The sequence below is a fragment of the Balaenoptera musculus genome, chromosome 3 (genome assembly GCF_009873245.2).
Source record: "Balaenoptera musculus isolate JJ_BM4_2016_0621 chromosome 3, mBalMus1.pri.v3, whole genome shotgun sequence".
Classification (NCBI taxonomy): Eukaryota; Metazoa; Chordata; class Mammalia; order Artiodactyla; family Balaenopteridae; genus Balaenoptera; species Balaenoptera musculus.
The window spans coordinates 104,419,578-104,442,105 of NC_045787.1; the positions used below are offsets into that span (position 1 = coordinate 104,419,578).

Genomic DNA, 22,528 nt, shown 5'->3' on the forward strand with positions numbered 1-22,528 from the left:
CTATCCTTTGAGACAGCAGAAAATTATTTTGGTCTCTTTTGAAAGCCACACACTCTGTAGAGATATTTTCTTGAAAGTGACTTATTTGTGCTTTGTCTATATATGAGAATATGAAGGGCTGAATTTTCTTTCCTATTAAATTCTCTCATAATCACAGATTTTCCTACATTTAAAGTCAATGGAGAACATCACGGTCAAACTCCATGTAAAAATATGTTTTTAAGTCTGTATAGCTGACTGATGTAACCTAATAGATGCTTGACATTTAGATGTTAAGGGCACTTACAGTCTTAGTTACTTCAAACAACAACCCTGGAGAGGGTAGTTATGTATTATAAACTGATGTCACTTTCCCTATGATAAACATGAGTTCCAAGATTCAACACATTATCCCTTTGTAAATATCTGGTGGAGATGTATCCACAAAGTTCTTGATCCCCATATAGTTCTACAGTTTTACCTCTTCGATCCCAGAGGTGTTAAACCAAGATAAAACAAAAACAAAAAAACGGACTACTCAGTTCATCTAAGGTTTCTTTATACCAAACACAAGCACACAGAATTGGGCCCTTTTGGTTTTCGCTGTAATTCAGAACCAATTGCTTTAAAAAAAGCATCTTATACTTCAAAATGTGTTTCAAGGCTGTTTCTGTGGTCTTGGTGGGTGTAGATAAGCTGGGGAAAAATCAAGTCCTGGAATTGATGCCTTCTAATATGGCAGGATTCTTTAGATTTTATTTATGACCATCTACTTCTTTATGCTAAGGGGAGGATTATTAAGAAGTTCACATGTTTGTTTCTAAGTTTCTCCTTTTATATTTCTGGGCTCCATGTATGAGCCTACACCTCTGAACACGTTAATCATCAGCAAGTGAGAAATTTCTAAATCCAGTTTTTAATTAACAATTAAGAATAGGATGTAAATTAACGCTGGTTTTCATCCCAGGCCTGAGCTTTTTCCAATTGGCTTTATAAAAATGGATGAAAAGGGTGATACATCAGGGCTTGTTTTTACTTTATGGAGTTACTGGGCAGTTTGTTTTTGGAATTCACATTGTGAGAACCAAGTTGTCCTTTTTGGCATGAATGATTCATGCAAGACAAACAAATAATGCAAACCACCGACAGGCCTGTTATTCCAGCCTCATATACAGCTGGAGGATGTTTTTCTAGGGGTGGGACGCTCCACTGTGCCAACCACGGAATAAAATTTCTGCTGCTACCAGATCTGTGCTGTGTCACACATAGCAACAAGTACTTTTGATCTAATTAGTACATTTCACCATCCCCATTTTACAAAAAGAAAATTAAGTATAATAAAGGTCAGGGACTTGCTCAAGTTTCCATTCCTATGAAGTTGCAGTGTCCCTGCTAAGGTCCAGGCCTGTCTAATGCTAAGTAATCGTACCCATTTCTTGAGCCAGCTAGTGATTGATGAATTTTGTAACAAGGTGAATTTGATGGTAACCGTCACTTCTTTATCTAAGGGAAAAATGATTTCATCCTTTTTTTTTTTTTTTTTTTTTCTGCTGAGGGAGTCCTTTGGATGAGACAATGTATTAATGTGCCCTTGTTCTTTCCTCTGGAGTATCTCTCCATTTGGCATTTCTCTGTATCTCTAATTGTTCTCCTTTCTTTTTTCTTGGTCTACACAAAAACAAGAGATTTACTAAACCATCTCTCATTTGTTCAAAGATTTTTCCTAATGCCTTGTTTTTGTCAATACATACATGGCTATGGACATGTTGGAACATTTCTTATCAAACCATTCTGATGAACCTGCTACTAACACTTTGAAGCCTAGGAACTGTCATTTTAGGCAAACAAGTATTACTTCTCAAATATCTGTGACACTTTTGTCCCAGAGGGTTCCCCTTTGAAAAGCAGGCAGAAGCCAGTAATGAGCACTGATACCAGATCCGGTAATTGATGAGCATTGCTCGCTTGGGATGGTCCACAGGGTGTGTGGAAGAGTGCAGATACGGAAGCATTGATGGGTTTGGGTTGAACCCTTGCTTTTGCCACCTGAATGCTAAGTGACTGAGCAAATTATCATCTGAGTCCATTTTCCACATGAAATGTTGAAGTAATTATACCCATCTCATCGAGTTATTGTGAGGTTAAAATAAAGTAGCTGCATAATGCTGACACATGTTCAAAACTCAGTGTGTCTTGGAACCTATTCTCTCTCTCCCTGTCCTTTGCATGGAAAACTGGACTGCTTGAAGTGAATTAGGAGAGGAGGATATACCTAGAATTGCGATGATGGTTTTAAGGTTTCTCTGCTTGTCCTAGTTATCCTGCTCTGCGTGCACAGTCACTTTCATTCACTCACCAAATATATATTGAGAGCCAGCCATGTGCCAGGTACTATGCAGGCCTAGTTTTCAGGTTAGTGTACTCCTTAGCAGGCCACTAATGGCATCAGTACTGTTTTCACAGTGAGTTCACTGCCCTTTCTGTTTGCATAGAATCATTTTCAACTTACAGAAGCTCTTCAGATTTAACCATCTCCTTAATTTTATTTTCTCTTTGAGAAACGCCCTATGTTCTCACTACTGAGATAATTTCCTATCTTCAGTGCCCCTGAATATTGAGTCACTGGCTGACCCCATAGGCTCGCTCAGTGAAAGGTCTTATCATTGGCTGCTCCGCCTTAATGGATCATATTAGATGAAAAACATAGTTGTGGGATATTATGTTTAACCAAAATACGTAATTTCACTACTTAAGGAGCAGAATGGACTTGTGAAAAGTGCTTGGACTTTTGTTTGCAGACAACCTTGGGTTTAAGTACTGATACCACAGTCTGGTGTTCTGTTGGACATTTTACCTAGATGTTTTCATCCTAAATATCCTCCATGTGCTGAAGGTGATAATGACACCCACCTTGTCAGTGCTGTGAGGACTGGAGAGAGGTGTGTAAAGCGTGGAGTACAGAACATAGCACAGTACAAATGCTCAGCAGATTGAACTATTTAAAAATGTAACTTTTTGCTTGCTTTTCTCCTCCTGCCAAAAGGATACATTCAATTGCAGAAAATTTAGAAAATCTAGTTAATTTAAATGAATAAAAAAAAATCACGCACAGTTTTAAGACCCAGAGTTACCCAGTGGTCCCATTGGCCCACAGAGTCTTTCAATATCTGTCTCTCTGTCTGTGTCTTTCTCATTCTCCCTCTTCTCCTCCCTTCCCCACATATTAGGTTCAACCATATACAGTTGCTGATATTAGGCCATTTTTGACCTAAGTTAATGACAATTTCATCTAGTTTATTCTAATCTGTTGCTAAAATTGGATCATGTGCTACATATTTTTAATCTACTTTTTACAGTTGCAATATTGTAAACATCTTTCAAGTTCATTAAATATTCTTCTATAATTTCACTTTTAATTGATGCATGGTATTCCGTTGTATGATTATACCAAAATTTTTTTCACCAGTCCTTTATTGCTAGAAAATTAGGTTGTTTCTAATTTTTTTGTTGTTATAAACAGTGCTGGGATAAGCATCCTTAAAGCTTGGGAGGGGGTAGAATATAGTGGTTTAGAATCCAAAGTGAAGACGGGAGGTCTGTTCTTCACTCCTTTTTGCCTGTGTAACTTTAAGCACGTCACCTGGATCTCAGTTTCTTCTTCTATAAAATAGGGGTAACTGTAGTCCCTGCTTCACAGGGACACTGTGGTCATTCATCTATTTCAGGTGCTTAGAACAATGTCTGTGGGCACAATGTAAGTATTACTAATTGTCTTTACACGCTTATGTTTGTTTCTTTTGGAAAAATCCCCAAAGAGGAATTTATGAGTAAAGGGCTTTTGATATACTTTCCCAGACTAATCTCTAAACTAGATGTGGTATCTGCTATCCCATAATAGTGCATAAGAATGCTGATTTTCCCAAAAAGGGAGAGATAATCATCCTCACTGTAAGTATCAGTCTCATCATTATTATTACACTACTTCATGACTCAGTTGCACAGTTTTTCACAGCTTAATATCTCTGAATAAGAATGCTTCTCACCATCATTGTCAGCCAGGTGACTGGCAGGACATGATTGTATGAAACCTTCTGTTGATAACTGCTAAGATCTAGAAGGGTGTCCGCGTGTCTTAACACCTATGAAATTCAATTTTATTTGAGAGATATGAGACAAGGCAAACATATATAAAAACTGTGATCTAAGTGCAAAGTGAGTGTCATGGAAAATATATATTGCCTTTTTCAGAGAGCATCTCAGATTGGGTTGTAAAATGTACCTGAAGCACAGAGGTTTCTGAGCTGAGCTTGGCAGGCTGGGGAGGACTGATGGAGGGAGAGGACATGTCTAATATCTCTTCTTCTCTGCTTATTTCTATACTTCTTTTTGTTGTGCACATAGCTAAGAAAGATGACAGTGGCCATGATACAATAATGTAGAAGCCCAAGAGGGCATTCATGGATGTTTGTCATGTAAAAGGCTTTTGGCCAGTGCATGTATCATTTTTCTGAATGTAATAACCCTGCAACCTCCCTCTCCTTGCAGTCCCCCTTTTTCCTATGTACAAATCCTCTGCCCTTTACCTAAATATGGCACCCTCTGCCTTTAGGTCTTCGCTTAGACACCATTTTATCAGGGAAGGCTTTCCCAACTCACCAACACTGGTTAAGTGTCATCCCTGTGTTTTCCGTTGTACCCAGTCCATATCCTTACCTCACTACCTGTCACAGGTTATTCTCTTGCCTAGTAATCTGACACCTTGCCATTAAACTATAAGCTTGTAGAAGCATGAGCTTTATTGTTCTTGTTTGAAGTCAAGGCCTGGTACCATGGCTGGCACGAGGCAGGTACTTAAGAGATATCACTTGAGTGAATTTCAGCCCCCAGCCCCTGAACATAACCTGTGGTTACAGATGTCATTGGAAGTTACAGCCATTAGAGCCCCAGGGTGAGTCTATTGTCTTGAGAGGAGCCAGTGCTCTGCTAAGCTGTCCCTAAGAGCTGTAGCATGGCCTGTATACTCCTGACATTACACAGTAGTTTAAAATCCCTTTTATTTCCAACTTATTATGAGAGCTTCTTAGAGCAAGCTGTCTGTGCCGAGACCCTCGTTAAGCTGTCTCCTGAAACATCTGCATGATTCTGGGCACATGGCCTCTGATAGCCCATTTCTAGCTGTTCGCACAATAAGAACTGAAACCAGAAGCTGAAAACGAGGCATCACTTCCTTATTAGCATCTGGGTTCTTTTCAATTTAATCTGAGACAAAATTTTGTTTATTTACCTTTTCCTATTAGGGTATTCAAGTTATTTCCATGTTAACTACATTTTTTTAAAAAAATTTATTTTATTGAAGTATAGTTGATTTACAATGTTGTGTTAATTTCTGCTGTACAGCAAAGCGATTCAGTTATACATATTACATTTTTTAAAAAAGTTGTCAGTGGGAGTAATCAACCCAGTCCCTTTTTCTTGAGGAGTGAAATACTTGCCCCTTGAAATTTGAGTGAGGTGTTAACTAAAAGATGTCAGATGATTTGAGTTCAGACTCTCTCCAAACTGTCTTTCTAAATACAGTACTTGAATTCAGGATAATTGGTCAAGCTTGGCACTAACGTAAGGAACAAATTTTCCCTCTTGTACTAGACAGTCAACATACTCTTGTATTTGTAGTAATCAGGGAAGAAAGCTGGCTTTTGTGCAATAAACTGTGTAACTCACTAGTATACATTTAAAAGTGGATATGTTGAAGCAGTTAAATATGACAAATGAAGAAAGGAAAGGAAGTCACATTGATGGCTACATTCAAACCAGGCTTCTGTATCTTACTTGTCCTACTTCCTGTCTATTTGTCTGTAGACTTCTGTATGTGGATTTTCTTCCCAGTAGAGTACATGTTGGTGCTTAGTATTCACATTGTGAGGCCCATGTATCAGTGGCTTTTTAGAGAAATACAACCCCAAGGGGAGAAGCTGTCACTTCAAAGCATGCCACAGTGCTTAGATATAGGCAGGAAATTAACCATGGTGGCACGATAATATTTCTTTAAAAGCCTGAAACCCTTTCTTTAATGCTGATAGTTATCAATGTCTGGTATAAACTTGTTTCTACCATGAGGCGATATCTTAAGGGTTTCTTTTGTTTTTGTTTTTATCTAATCCCAAGAAAATAGAACTGGTCTCTGCGTGACTGCTCTGCTGGGAGAGAAGCTGTTGAATGGGATGTACAAATAAATGGGTTATGAGGGAGAGGAGAGACCAGTTCTGTCCCCTCAATACCTGGATTCTTCCTACCACTCTCCTCTTGTTGTAAAATATACTCTATAAAACATATGTGCTCCAGCTCACTCTTACCCCAATATCACAGTGAGGGAAAAGAATTCTAAGTCATCATGATGTTTTTTTTTAATGCTTTCGACATGATCTTGATGTCCTTATCAAGGTAATTTTGTTACCTACATTGTTTTTCTGTGTCAATCAATTAATTCCCCATTATACATAAGGAAAAATGGATCTTTAATTTAGCATCCGAGGCTCCCAGAAGTTGAGAGGGATATGGACATTCTGGAGAGGATTCAGCAAAGAAAATGAGTGAAATTGAATAAACTTTTAAAAATACATAAAAGTATTGAGGTTGTAGTATTTAGTATAGCAAAGAGCAGTGTCAAGGATGTATTCATGTTTAAGGAATAAAATCATTTACAATATAGAGAACAGTGATGTACAGGATTGACTATACTATTAAGAGGAGGGGGGGATCAAGTTATAGGATAATGGGTTTGGCTTACATGGAATGAAGATTTTCTGTACTCTTAGGATTGATGACCCAGGGAACAAGTTACAAAGGACTATGTAATTTACCTTGGGGGACCTTCAAAACAGGACAGAGTCTTCTCCAACTGAGATAGCTGAGAGGGCTTAAAGGAACATACCATGTAATTTTTTTTTTTTAAGAATAAATCTTAGATTGAAAGAATTAAAATTGAAAAAAATAACCAACTTTGTCCATATCCATAGGCAATAAAAGAAACTACTCATATGAGTAACAATTAGGCTGAAATCTCATCTTGGAACTACCACTTAATCTTATTTTGTGAAAGAATATTGTGAGTTCTTCAGTAATTGCTTTCTTGATCTGCTTTAGGATCGATAATTCTCTTCCACTGCTTTTAATTGTGTGAAAGTATGTTTATTAAAGTACTAATGAGACCAAACCCATACTGATTAAAAATAGAATTATTCATTTAAACCTTTTGAAATTATGAAATGAAAGGTAGGTTCTAATAATGTAAGATAAATCCTGCATGTCTAATAGTCTAATAAGTTGTTTGCTGTGTGCCTAGTTTTGTTTTTTTCAATAGTTTATTTCAGATCTGTTGATGTTACAAAATTTTTATGAAATGAAACTTTTTTTTTTATCATAAAAGCAATTTATCCTAAGAGCTCTAGGCAGGGTGCTTCCTCCCTAGTGATTTTTATAGCATCTAATTAATAAATGCACCGCTGCCTAGGCAATGCATATTGAGAGTAGGCTTTGCTTATTGTCACCCTTCATAAATTTTAGAATGTTTGCGATTGAGGTTTTTTTCTTCCCTGCTCTCTTTTTCCTGCTCACTGACTTGAATCATGGCCATCTTCCTTTCCTTTGGAACTGCATTTTAAAATCTGACTTTTAGCCCAGGACCAGATGGCTTCACAGGTGAATTCTATCAAACATTTAGAGAAGAGCTAACACCTATCCTTCTCAAACTCTTCCAAAATATAGCAGAAGGAGGAACACTCCCAAACTCATTCTACGAGGCCACCATCACCCTGATACCAAAACCAGACAAAGATGTCACAAAGAAAGAAAACTACAGGCCAATATCACTGATGAACATAGATGCAAAAATCCTCAACAAAATAGTAGCAAACAGAATCCAACAACACATAAAAGGATCATACACCATGATCAAGAGGGGTTTATCCCAGGAATGCAAGGATTCTTCAATATATGCAAGTCAATCAATGTGATACACCATATTAACAAATTAAAGAATAAAAACCATATGGTCATCTCAATAGATGCAGAAAAAGCTTTTGACAAAATTCAACACCCATTTATGATAAAAACCCTCCAAAAAGTAGGCATAGAGGGAACTTACCTCGACATAATAAAGGCCATATATGACAAACCCACAGCCAACATTGTTCTCAATGGTGAAAAACTGAAAACATTTCCTCTAAGATCAGGAACAAGACAAGGTTGTCCACTGTCACCACTATTATTCAACATAGTTTTGGAAGTTTTAGCCACAGCAATCAGAGAAGAAAAAGAAATAAAAGGAATCCAAATCGGAAAAGAAGAAGTAAAGCTGTCACTGTTTGCAGATGATATGATACTATATATACAGAATCCTAAAGATGCTACCAGAAAACTACTAGAGCTAATCAATGAACCTGGTAAAGTAGCAGGATACAAAATTAATGCACAGAAATCTCTTGCATTCCTATACACTAATGATGAAAAATCTGAAAGTGAAATTAAGGAAACACTCCCATTTACCATTGCAACAAAAAGAATAAAACACCTAGGAATAAACCTACGTAAGGAGACAAAAGACCTGTATGCAGAAAACTATAAGACACTGATGTAAGAAAATAAAGACGATAAAAACAGATGGAGAGATATACTATGTTCTTGGATTGGAAGAATCAACATTGTGAAAATGACTATACTACCCAAAGCAATCTACAAATTCAATGCAATCCCTATCAAACTACCACTGGCATTTTTCCAGAACTAGAACAAAAAATTTCACAATTTGTATGCAAACACAAAAGACCCCAAATAGCCAAAGCAATCTTGAGAAAGAAAAATGGAGCTGGAGGAATCAGGAATGGAGGTATACTCTGACTTCAGAGTATACTACAAAGCTACAGTAATCAAAACAGTATGGTACGGGCACAAAAACAGAAATATAGATCAATGGAACAGGATAGAAAGCCCAGAGATAAACAGACGCACCTATGGTCACCTTATTTTTGATAAAGGAGGCAAGAATATACAATGGAGAAAAGACAGCCTCTTCAATAAGTGGTTTTGGGAAAACTGGTCAGCCACATGTAAAAGAATGAAATTAGAACACTCCCTAACACCATACACAAAAATAAACTCAAAATGGATTAAAGACCTAAATGTAAGGCCAGACACTATAAAACTCTGAGAGGAAAACATAGGCAGAACAGTCTATGACATAAATCACAGCAAGATCCTTTTTGACCCACCTCCTAGAGAAATGGAAATAAAAACAAAAGTAAACAAATGGGACCTAATGAAACTTAAAAGCTTTGCACAGCAAGGGAAACCATAAACAAGACGAAAAGACAACCCTCAGAATGGGAGAAAATATTTGCAAATGAAGCAACTGACAGAGGATTAATCTCCAAAATTTACAAGCAGCTCATGCAGCTCAATATCAAAAAAACAAACAACCCAATCCACAAATGGGCAGAAGGCCTAAATAGACATTTCTCCCAAGAAGATGTACAGATTGCCCACAAACACATGAAAGGATGCTCAACATCACTAATCATGAGAGAAGCGCAGATCAAAACTACAATGAGATATCACCCCACACCAGTCAGAATGGCCATCATCAAAAAAACCTACAAACATTAAATGCTCGATAGGGTGTGGAGAAAAGGGAACCCTCTTGCACTGTTGGTGGGAATGTAAATTGATACAGCCACTATGGAGAACAGTATGGAGGTTCCTTAAAAAACTAAAAAAAGAACTACCATATGCCCCAGCAATCCCACTACTGGGCATATACCCTGAGAAAACCATGATTCAGAAAGAGTCATGTACCACAATGTTCATTGCAGCTCTATTTACAATAGCCAGGGCATGGAAGCAACCTAAGTGTCCATCGACAGATGAATGGATAAAGAAGATGTGGCACATATATACAATGGAATATTCCTCAGCCATAAAAAGAAACAAAATTGAGTTATTTGTAGTGAGGTGGATGGACCTAGAGTCTGTCATACAGAGTGAAGTCAGAAAGAGAAAAACAAATACCGTATGCTAACACATATATATGGAATCTAAAAAAAAAAAAAAGGTTCTGAAGAACCTGGGGCAGGACAGGAATAAAGACACAGACATAGAGAATGGACTTGAGGACACAGGGAGGGGGAAGGGTAAGCTGGAACGAAGTGAGAGAGTGGCATGAACATATATATATATTACCAAATGTAAAATAGATAGCTAGTGGGAAGCAGCCGCATAGCACAGGAAGATCTGCTCAGTGTTTTGTGACCACCTAGAGGGGTGGGATAGGGAGGGTGGGAGGGAGGGAGATGCAAGAGGGAGGAGATATGGGGATATATGTATATGCATAGCTGATTCACTTTGTTATAAAGCAGAAACTAACACACCATTGTAAAGCAATTATACTCCAAAAAAGATGTTAAAACAAAATATGTCTTTTAAATGCTTTTTTCTGCCTTTGTATTACTTGGTTTCATGTACCTCTTATCTTTTTATTTGCTGTCCATATCAGTTTCAGGTTTGTTGTATTTTAAAGTCAGTGACTTTAAATATTTAGTCAATTTTTTTCCTACCTTTTCTGGTTACCTCCCAATCACATGTATTTTGATTGATTACTTTGAAAGCACAGCAGCAGTTTCCTTTTCGAGAGCTCGGCGCGTACCTGTAGCAAGGCCAGCCCACTCCTCAGTGGACTGCCTGTGGGTTGCCTCTTTGTCCCTCTCATCATTGCCTGAGGCGAGGCCCCCTCACTGATCCCCTGAGTACTATGCTTCTTGCCCCCAACTCCCGCCTCTCCTTGTCAGCTCCTTCTTGCCCTCCTCATGCTGTAGCCAGCCGATCTTACTAGAAGGCAAATCTCCACTGTCCCTCAGTGCTTAAAATCCTTTACTACCAATCCCTTGTCCACCAGATGCAATCCAAACTTCTTGGTGTGCATAAAAACCCCTGCATAAGCTGACCATTCCCACCTGCCTAGCCAGCCTCCTCTCTCCCTACAACTGCTCACACCCTCCCCCAGCCAATGACTCCGGCCACATCAAACGCAACATTCCAGGTGCAGGGAACAGGCTGAGCACAGGCATGGAGTTGAACAGTATAGCAATGCTTTAGCAACGGAGTGATAGGAAGTGGTCCACTGCGGAGCACCAGTGCAATATTGCCATGGATGTGTGCCCGAGCCCTGCTGCTTGGTTGAGGAATGGTGATGAAGGGATCATCAAGCCACTGTCTCTCCAAAGGGAGAGGAAAGCTGCTCCTAAAGAGCTTGCCATTACCCACACCTGTACTCTGATGCCCTCCACTGTTTCTTTCCCCAACCTCAGCCTGCGACGGTGATCACTGGGGGCCTCACTGCAGCAGCCGGTGCCAGTGCAAAAACGGGGCTCTGTGCAACCCCATCACGGGGGCTTGCCACTGCGCTGCGGGCTTCCGGGGCTGGCGCTGCGAGGAGCGCTGTGAGCAGGGCACGTATGGTAACGACTGTCACCAGAGATGCCAGTGCCAGAACGGAGCTACCTGTGATCACGTGACGGGGGAGTGCCGCTGCCCACCCGGCTACACTGGAGCCTTGTAAGTGACTTGCTGCTGAGCAGCATAGCAGAGCCCACCCACCCTCTCTGTTCATGCTCCTGATATATTCCTGCGCTTCTGTTTCTATTGCTGCCTGAAGAGTTACTGAGGGAATAGGACCCCAGGCCCAGATGTGGAGATGAGCAGTGATGGCCACTAGGTGCTCCTGCTGTTTGCTGTAGAGCATCAGAGCCCAGCCAGAGCCTCAGAGCCAGCTTGCATGCCTTCTTTTGGCAGAGCAGAGGTGGAGAGGGCCAGGATGCTGTGCTGAATGGCAATATTTGGGGTTGTTGGGGCAGGTTTGGGTTCCGCTTTGATACTCCCTCAATTGAATTCATTTTACACTGCCGGCTGTTAATGGTCCACGTTGTTCTGCTCTGTTAATTAGCTGGATAAAGCTGGGTGGGTTCAGTGCCTTAGAGAAGAAGGAAGGCGAAAGACGTCAGAAATAGTCCATGATGAAAGGTTAGCTGGGTTATTTAATGTCCATAGATATGTACGTTGCTTTGTGAATATGAAAGTACATATATCACATCTGTGCAGGATATGTGCACACAGTTTAATTCTTTCTGGAGAACACTAAAGCAGTTACTTAATCTCTACTACTTTATTTTGTGGGAAGGGCATTCTTCGGTTTGCTTGTATTAGCAAACAGGCTAAGAGGCAGAATTTGCCAAAAAAAAATTAGGAGATAAAAAAATTTTCTTCCCTTAATGAGAAAATTAACACTTGTAAGTCACAGAACTAGAACTTGAAAAAAATGTGGCTGACTAGGTAAATACTTCCTGCTGACAGTGTTAGGGCTATACAAGTAGAGCTAAGGAAAAAATTGCATTAGCCAAGAAAGCCCTGATTTTCAGAAGAATGGATGATCATCTCAGACTATTTGTTAATATTGCTTTTATGGGTTTTTATCATGGCCACAGTTGAATAGGGCTTTGGGAAACTTGCAGCAATTTTACAGGAGAGTAAAAAAGACAATTAAAGGCTTAGGGAAGAAGGTGTATTCATACAATATGGGGTGGGGGCTTGTCATTCTGAAGAAGAGAACGCTGAAAATTGATTATGAAGATTTTGTACACTAATGGGGTGATGTGTAGACGTTTCAGTCTCCTTTGAGGTTAGAACAAACACACCAAATAGACTTCCAGTGTAACCCATGAGCTTTATAAAAGTTACATGGAAAGTTCCTGTCACCAGGGAGCATGTGGCCCACAAGAGTCATCCTTGGTGCTCTCTGATAGGACAGATTCTCTTCAAATTGAAATGGTTTCATTAGAAAATATCCCAAAACATGGGAGTTCCTTGGTGGTCCAGTGGTTAGGACTCCGTGCTCTTACTGCCGAGGGCCTGTGTTCAATCCCTGGTCAGGGAACTAAGATCCCACAAGCCTAGCATTGTTCCCCACCCCCCCCAATCAGAAAAGCTAATCACTCAGAAGATATCCCCAAACAAAGGGAAGGGCTAGGTGACCCCTCAAAGACCCTTCCAGCCAATATGATTGATGCCCTTGATGTTAATGAAACGAACAGTACTGGACAGAGAAACCTGGTCTATTTTAGGGCCGTGGGTGCTGCTGTGTCTGTGAACCTAAGGGTTGTGTGGTTGGGTAAATCATAGTGTCCTTTGTCACATGTTAATCCCTCAGCTGTGAGGATCTTTGTCCCCCTGGCAAGCACGGGCCACAGTGTGAGCAGAGATGCCCCTGCCAAAATGGAGGTGTATGTCATCACGTCACTGGAGAATGCTCGTGTCCTTCTGGCTGGCTGGTAAGCTCACTTCCACCCTCCCAAAGCACCCTGTTCCAGGATACTCAAGTGAAAACGCATGTGGAGGACTTTGGTACAAAAGAAAGTTACATTGATGGTTAAAGATTCCAAAATTGGAAATACCTGACCATTTCAAAGCTGGAATTTTTCAGTCCAGAGAAGGCAGAAGGTGATTAAATCCTGAACTTGAAGTGTACTAAGGGTCCTCATGGAAAAGATAGTAGGCCATCTGTCCTGCATTTCCCCTCAGGATATAAAAAGGGAATATCTTGCCTTACACATGACAGCAAGAGCTGTCAAACCCTGCAAATATTTAAATAAGCATTTTCATAATTATGCTCTATGGATCATTAATATTCTTTGGGAACATTATTCTCAACAGGTTAAGTGTTATGTGAAAAAGTTATTCGGTCTTATGAATCTGGAGACACATTGAGGAAAGCCAAGTTTTCCAAGTATTGCAGAACTTCTCAGAGGTTTTAGTATGATACTTTAAGAGGAAGCTATATCTCACCACACTTCCCAAACTTTGACTGTGATACTCTGTCTTTTTTTTTTAATAATTAATTTATTTTTATTATTTATTTATTTATTTATTTATTCTTTTTGGCTGCGTTGGGTCTTTGTTGCTGTGTGAGGGCTTTCGCTAGTTGCGGTGAGTGGGGGCTACTCTTCGTTGTGGTGCGTGGGCTTCTCATTACTCTTTATGTAGTGTCTCACAGGCTTAATGTTATGTGGAATAAAAAATGTCAAAGCTGGTTTACTAAGTAGATTACTCTGAAATCAGGAAATAACATTGGTTCGTATTTCTCTGAGTTGGTTTGTGTGTAAGTCTGCTTGAAGGCAGAAGAGTGAATGACCAATGTCTATTTCCTTCGTTAACATACAGAAAATAAAAGAACAATTTACTGGATGATTACCTTCCATCTCCATGAACTGTAGTGAAGCTGTTCTTGCAGGTGTTCAAGTGACTTAATTGCCAAATCCAGTAACAACTCCTCTCTTCTCATTCCGCTTCACTTCTTTTGACTCTGTTGCTCATCCACCTCCCTTTCCTAATCTCTTTTCCCTCCACTTCTTTGATAATCCTTTGTCCTACCTCTCTTACTAAAAATCTCTTTTCCTAATTCCCCTTCTTTTACATACTGCTTTCTTACAGTATTTCCTTGGTTCCAGTCTTATCTTTCTCTTTTGCCACTATAAATCTTTTCTGGAAAACTCATTAGGATCCATGGCTTTAACAGTCATCTGCTGATTTTCCCAAACCTTGACTTTCCCTCACTTGACCACAGATGTGTATTTGATGTGTCTGCCTTAGGAGCCAGACATGGGATGGGACTGGTTTGGGATTGCCCTTGTTGTAGGCATGGAGCAAAGGAGACCTAGAGTCCACTTCCTGGTGAGAATCACAGGAAGTAAGGTTGAGTTCAAGATGTTAAGACCACTGGCACAAGTGGAAAAGAGATATGAGAAGCAAGGCGAGAGCTGGAAATGGTAAGTGGTCAAGACAAGGAAGCAGAGCATGGGGAAACTCTATGAAGCAATGGAGTCAGTGCAAGAGGGCCTTTTATTGGTGCCTCATGGTGAGGTGAACAGGGGAGCTATTGAAGGACTACTGAGCTGGAAGCAGGCCCATCAAAATCAGTGTTCATAGAACCAAATTTGTTGTACCCCTAATCCTTTGTTGTACCGCAATTCCTTTTTTACCTTTTTTATCCTCATAAAAACCAACACTTCTTTTTTAGTTGCCCAAGGTAGAAATGCTGAATTATCTTTGACTCCTTCTCTTCTTTTATTTCTTATATTCAACGTTTTGCCAACACTTGTCGTTGCTTGGTCCTTGGCAAGGGATGGATTTTGCTGGGATAGCAGTGTCCAGGGAGCTCTGTGTTCTTTGGATGAGGAGCTATAGGCATGTTACTCCTAGGATTTTTGTGTAGACATTGTCTGTAGAGTTGCCTCATCTTGAGATTGAAGCTTTGTTCTTCTTCTGGGTCGGGGTGGTCATGATGTGGGATAGTGGTAACCACAAGCTTGGACCATGAGTCCCAGTAAGTGGGCAGATGGCCCTCTCCATCAGCCCAGTGGAGCCTCCCCAATACTCTGGGACCCCTACCTTGATAGATGTTTCTTACTGAATGTTTCAGGTCATTTTTTTATGTGCATAGCTGAGCTTCCAACTTACACTTCTCTTTACGACATTTTCTTTGTGCAATCATCCTAGGTACTTTTCATGATGAATATATACTCCTATCACACATACACATGTATGTATTTCAACTAATAGGAATAATGTGAGCAAATAGCTTTAAGTAGGACATTAATCCTTATTTATAAACAATATTTCAACAGCATCTCTGAAGCTTATGTGGGACCATTACAAAATGTGAGTAGTTAGTCCCTGAGAGAGTGAGAATTTTCACCAGAACCCCTGCTTATCATGGATTAACCCTTGGCGTGTTATTCCTTTAGTCATATTAATATGTTGTGCTAGAATGGAGGGGTCAGAGCTATTTTTACATCTTTCTCCCTCACCATGTTGTGAGCTAGTTAAAGGTTGTGACTTTATCTTTGATTCTCAGAGCTTAACACGATGCCTGGCACATAGATGATTCTCAGTTAAGCATTGATTTGAATCACCTCTCAAAGGCTTTTTCAGTTCCAAGATTCTGGAAGAACTTTCCTCATTGGTAGATAACTAGAAACCACCAGAGGAGACTTAATTAGCACACCAACTGCCTTTGTAGATAGCCAGGAGTTAGAGGAAATGTTATTTTCTTACACTACCCAGAATAAACATTTACAAAACCATCTGGTGTTCGCTAGCCTCCAATATCAGAGTGCCCACAGTCTGTCTTTTTTATAGAGAAGGAGGACAAAGCAACAGCTTCCAACAGTTAAAAACATTGTAAAAATTCCTGTTACTTGGGATATGTTGTTTGCTGAAACAGTAACTCCAGTAAATAGATGATAAGCTACAAGCCCAAGTTATGTAGACGAGTGAAGTAGAAAATAGTAGAATATTTCATTGACTTATTGGCAAAGTATCTTATGCTTCTCCACATAGTACTGGAATAAATATGACAGTGTCTGACAAGACAGACAGCCTCTAGGGTGAGGAGATGTGTCCAAGTTACTCTCTCAATTTTTCTCCCCATGAAATAGGCTTTCCTATTGATCTTGGCCCAACAATGTTTGTTGAACCTGCTGAAAATAAAAGTGTATTTTCTTCTGAAATAAAATGTCTAGGTTCATTTCTGCTGAAGTATTTCTTAGGCAATGTTATCATTAATTCAGGTACAAAAAAATGTCAGTCTTTTCTTATGCTTCCTTATAAGAAATAAAACCAATGATAAAGTGTATTTTCTCTAGAACATATGGTGAAGCATTTGGATATTCCATTTGGGCCAGATGTTGTCATTTATGAAATGGATGCTCAATAAGTATTGTTGACTTACTGTACATGTAAGACACAAGGAAGAACACTTCGGAGGATTTGTAAATTCCGTAGGTTTCCATAATAATTTGATGTAACTTTATTTTTTTAATATAGGTATTTCTTAAGATTACTATTCTGCCACCTATGAGTATATCTTGAGATTTAGGCTTACTAAGCAAATAAGTCAATTTAGAATTTCTAACACTTTTGAGATGATGAACAGAGTGTGTGTGTTCTAAAATCTCCTTTATCTAATCTTCTTGCAGCCCTGTTCCTATATCCCTCCTCCCTTTTTTTCCCCCCTCTTTTCTCCCTTCTCCTTTGGCCCTTCCCTGGCTGGAGGCCCATCTAATTTCCCAAGTCTCTTTGAATGCAGGGCACAGTGTGTGGTCAGCCTTGCCCCGAGGGTCGCTTTGGAAAGAACTGTTCACAAGAATGTCAGTGCCATAATGGAGGGACGTGTGATGCCACCACGGGCCAATGTCACTGCAGTCCCGGATACACGGGGGAACGGTAAGGGACATCCTTGTGCTTCTCTGACTGTTTGTAATGGTGTGAAAGGAGAGCTTGGAGTGTCCAGGGAACCCGTGTACTACCATTTGTCTGTGACGATTCTGTAATCATCCAAGAAGCATCTGTAAGGTATCAGTGTGTTTGACAGATTCCTTCCCAACTCAGTGCATAGAAACTGGATCATAGACAGCAATGGTGAATTGAAGATACAGCAATGGTGAATTGAAGATATTATATTATATTTTTAAAAAATAATAAAATATCAGAACCCATGATGGATGAGTTCTATACAGTTAAGTGTTTAGGACAGCCACTTCAAGCACCAATACTTTTTACATTTTAAAGACTTTTGGATAGATTTATTTTAAAATGTGATGTGTACTTAGGTATCTTTAAAAAGTATGTCAGGCATAAAGTTACCTTCTTATAATGCTGTGTGCTCTTAAGAATAGCAGTCGTTTGTTTTTTTTTGATATTGAACTGCATGAGCTGCTTGTGTATTTTGGAGATTAATCTTTTGTCAGTTGCTTCGTTTGCAAATATTTTCTCCCATTCTGAGAGTTGTCTTTTCGTCTTGCTTATGGTTTCCTTTGCTGTGCAAAAGCTTTTAAGTTTCATTAGGTCCCATTTGTTTATTTTTGTTTTTATTTCCATTTCTCTAGGAGGTGGGATGAAGTGAGAGAGTGGCATTGACATACATACACTACCAAACGTAAAATAGATAGCTAGTGGGAAGCAGCCGCATAACACAGGGAGATCAGCTCAGTGCTTTGTGACCACCTAGAGGGGTGGGGTAGGGAGGGTGGGAGGGAGATGCAAGAGGGAGGGGATATGGGGATATATGTATACATATAGCTGATTCACTTTGTTGTACAGCAGAATCTAACACACCATTGTAAAGCAATTATACTCCAATAAAGATGTTAAAAAAAAAAGGATAAAAAAAAAAAGAAGAACAGCAGTCGTTTCATTGTGCAGTGCTGATAGAGTAAGACCCTGTGGGACTCACAGGGCTCTCTGGTTGCACGTGATACTCGTGTGGTGCGTGATTTTTACACCCACTGCTGGTCCTTTTTTGTGTTAGGTGGTAAAGTGTTACCCAGAGTGCTTTTACGGCTTCTAATTAGCTCTTTAATCAATAACCAAGCTTGCTAGATGTGTGTGTAAAATTAGAGAGAGGCTTGAGAGGCAGAAGAGTATAATAGCCAAAAACAAAGATTTTGGAACCTGTGTCCTTGGAAACATCCTAATCTATAATGTTCAAATAAATAACTGTACTTTCCTCTAGGGTTGTTATAAGGATTAAATGAGTACATTAAAGCATTTAGAACAGTGCTGAAACTTGCAGATATTAGCTATTATTGTAGTGGAGTGATTTCTATGAGCTGTATAAATACTAGCGATTATTAATTTGAGTGATGTCTAGAAACTATATAGATACTAGGTATCATTATTTTTTTGGTGATATCTGTGAATTAAGAATTCCTTTAACCTTCCTCTCTAATTTTTTTCTTTCTAAAATTCTGGTCTAATTTTATGACTTTTAATATGATACTGTAGGGTGTTTCCCCCCCCCCCACACACTTAAGACTCTACACTTCCTTATTAAATTTATTTATAAGTATTTTGTAATTTTTGAAAAATCCCATTTAAGTTTTTAATTGGATATTTCTGGATAAAGAAGAACTTGCCTTTGAATATTTTTTTATTTAGCCACTCTACCAAACTTCTTAGTTAATTCTCATGTTATTTTTAGCAAATACTATGGTTATTTTATCATCTACAAATAAAGACAAGTTAGGCTCTTCTTTTCAAGATTTGTAATGATTATTTCGTTTTCTTGAGTTGTTGCATTAATTTAAACCTCTGAATGAATGTTGACAAATAGAGGTAATAGTGGGAATTCCTGTCTTCTTCCTAATTTTATTGGAAATGGCTCCAGTATAGTTTCATGTTTGTTACTGTCTTTTTCATGCTTCAGTAGTTTTTTTTTTAAGATTTTTTTTGATGTGGACCATTTTTTAAATCTTTATTGCACTTGTTACAATGTTGCTTCTGTTTTATGTTTTGGTTTTTTGGCCGGGAGGCACGTGGGATCTTACCTCCCCGACCAGGGATCGAACCCGCACCCCCTGCATTGGAAGGTGAAGTCTTAACCACTGGACCACCAGGGAAGTCCCCTTGAGTAGTTTTTTTTTTAATTCCTATTTTTATTAGGAACTTTTGTTAGTAGTATCTGTTTCATTTCATGAAAGACTTTTTCATCTTTTGTTAATATAACTACATATTTTCCTTAGTTTTTTGATGTTATGCATTATTGACACCTTTAGCATATGGTTTTTACAACATGTAATTGGGCTACTCAGAAAGTTTTTGTGCCCTACATCCTGGTTTATGATTGTATTTTGGAAAATGATGTTGTTAGATGAGTTCTGGATCCATGTGGCATTAACATCTTAATATAGAAAGATGAGTCAGGAAAGGAGAGGCATGGGACCAAGCAGAGCCCTAAATAATAGTTCTGTGTAATATTTTTGGACCATAAAAATTTAAATATAATAGTTTTCTTGCCCTGTAGGGATTTAAGTCTCAAATTCAAGGAAACACAAAATCAACAAACATACAGGCAGGCTTATACTTATCTTATTTAGAATACAGGGAAAGAGGATAACAGCTAATTTTCAGGTGAGTTTTAGATTTGAGGCAAAGCTGACAAAGGGCTAGAGAAAGAGAAGGAAAGTGAAGAGGGAACTTGCTTCTTGACTTGTTTTTATAACTGTTGTTTTTCCGATGAACTGATGACATGACTCCTGTTTTCAATTCTGCTCTCACTATCTGGGTTCAAGAGTTAACACACATGCAGACACACACACACACACAACACAATGACAACAAGCACATCTGTCATCGTGAAAGGGAAACAATAAGTGGTTATAGAACGATCTGTGGCAGGAGGTTTGGGGAAAGCAGCCCAAAGGCCTGGGGACTTGCCATTTCCCCTATTTTGAGAAGTCAGCGAAACTTGATCACTGAGGTCAGGCCAGAGGGAAGCAGGTACCACAGCAGGCAGCTGGCCCAGAGCGTACCCAGGATGTGGGGACGGCCCTCCCAGCCAGAGAGAAAACAGAACAAACAAAACAGGCACCTTGTAAGCAGGCAGAGCAGATCATGGGATGCCCCCATAATAGGCTGTAGGGTTTGTGGGACGGTTGAGAGGACAGCATGGTGAGGAAACCTCATGCGGCACAGCCAAGTATGAGTGGAGAGAGCATGGCTTTCAGATCCTGACAAAAATTCTTCTGAAGGGGTTAAAAGAGTGTTCTTCATGCTGATGGGTTGTCATGGCATCATCGCACTGGGGCCTTTGATGGCCTAGCATGAGTCCATGTACATAATTGGTGCTCCTTACGCATAAGCTGAGTGGAGAGATCCGTGGATCAGTTATGGACTCTGTTAAGGTGAAGCCCGAGATAGTCCTGCCACGCTGTCTTCTGTACCACCCTGAAAGTGAAGAAGAATGTGGGCCAAAGGAGGTGAAGTCCAAAATTGGAGACAGGAATTGGGGGGATACAGAACTGGCCTTCAGTGGAGGAACTCTTTCCTGCTTCTGGGATTGTGGAAAAGTTGGCTCTTTCCCAGTGTTCTTTATATTTCCCCAGAGCAGCAGTTCTAGATGTTTGAAAGGTAGGCAGCCGATCTATTGATCCCAGTTTAATGAGGAATGTGATTCTTTCACACTAAATCATGGTTTGGCCCAGTTATGCAGGTCACTCTTGGAGGGCCATGCTCAAAAGGACAAAGGAGAAAAAGGAAGCTGGCACCCCTTATGTGCTAACTCACTTCCTTTTCCATAAGTTCACAGTGAGATGCAATATGATAATCGAAATGATATTCAAACAAGCCTGTGACCCTCATTGGTTTGGATATTGGTGTCATGTTTTGTTAGGTTATCTCTACTTAATGCTTGTCCATTTTCCCCAATTCCAGGGTATTATTCAAAATCTAAAAAAATAAAATAGGAACTTCACATTTTCATATTTCTACTATGGCCAATATTTATTGCTATATTTTTATTTTATTTATATTTATTGCCTCTCTGCCATCTCTCCTAAGAAAATATTTCCTCTTTTAATGACTTCTAAGATTACTTTTCTTAGTCCACATGGGACCACAAAAGCAACATTAAGGGCATAAAATTCATTGGGAAATGATGCTTCTTTTAGAAAAAGGAGCCCAAAAGGGAGATAAGACTGCTTGACAAAGACTTTTAATTCAGCCAATGAGAAGGGTGTAAGCTACTTCATGATTGCATTTATTTTTAAGGTGGAAAATACCTACTTCTAGAAAGATATCCTACCATTTTGGTGTGGTAGGTGGAAGCAGACATAACTATTATTAACAGAATTCTCTTACAAGTACAACATTGACAAAAAAGAAGTGGGAAGGTAAACCAAACTTTACTGGCTACTTTAGTAAGTAAAATTCAAATGGCTTTTTGCCATTTAAAACAGAAACTCAGTATGTTTAAGTATATGTTAGAAAGGTAAATATGGGTCAGGCCCAGCTATTAAGGATTTTGTTTTCTCAGAGAGAAGGAAGCCCATGCCAAAATAGGACAGAATAGACACACTGCTCCCCTGTCATTTGGTGGCAGACGTTTTTCCATGCTTCACGTTTCTATCCTGTTCCCCACTTTTAGAGCTGTGCTTTTTCCTGAGTTAAAATCCTGGAGTCCAAAGCATAACATTTGGTTTCTTTTAGTAATATTATTTACCTTGAGCATAACTTTTTCTTTCTTTCTGTTACTGCCTTGCAAGGACGTCTGGACAGACAGGTTGCCAAGCTGTCTTGCCAGCCTTTAGTGGAGCCATGAGGAGGCCCAATGATTGTCCTATAGCATTTCGTTCTCCAAAGTTTACATCTTTAAGGAGTATACTAAGTGACTTGGCTTAGTAAAGCTTCTTACAAGTTAAAAATAGAGTACCTTTAAAAAATACTCTGGTCTAAAAATAGGTTTACTCATGTGTAACTTTGCAGCACACATCTGATTTTATGCTAAATAAACTTGGTTCAATTACTCCAGAACTTTTCTAATGCTTTGTTGAGTGGTTGATTTGAAGACTTTGCCATTGACAAGCCTGAAGATGTCTAGAGTCTGTGAAACCAAATTTGCAAGAGGCCCTTTTCCCTAAATATATGCCAGAACCAGAGTTAACGAGAAAAA

The 22,528-nt window shown here is 39.3% G+C and overlaps 1 protein-coding gene across 1 annotated transcript in view; it reads left to right on the forward strand.

Annotated features, from left to right (window-relative positions):
* Positions 1-22,528, forward strand: part of MEGF10 (multiple EGF like domains 10) — a 156,263-nt gene that overhangs the window by 86,246 nt on the left and 47,489 nt on the right. The window contains exons 6-8 of the mRNA XM_036845309.1: positions 11,337-11,583; positions 13,232-13,352; positions 17,168-17,304. Coding sequence (XP_036701204.1) covers positions 11,337-11,583; positions 13,232-13,352; positions 17,168-17,304 — 505 coding nt within the window. The remainder of the gene's footprint in view (positions 1-11,336; positions 11,584-13,231; positions 13,353-17,167; positions 17,305-22,528) is intronic.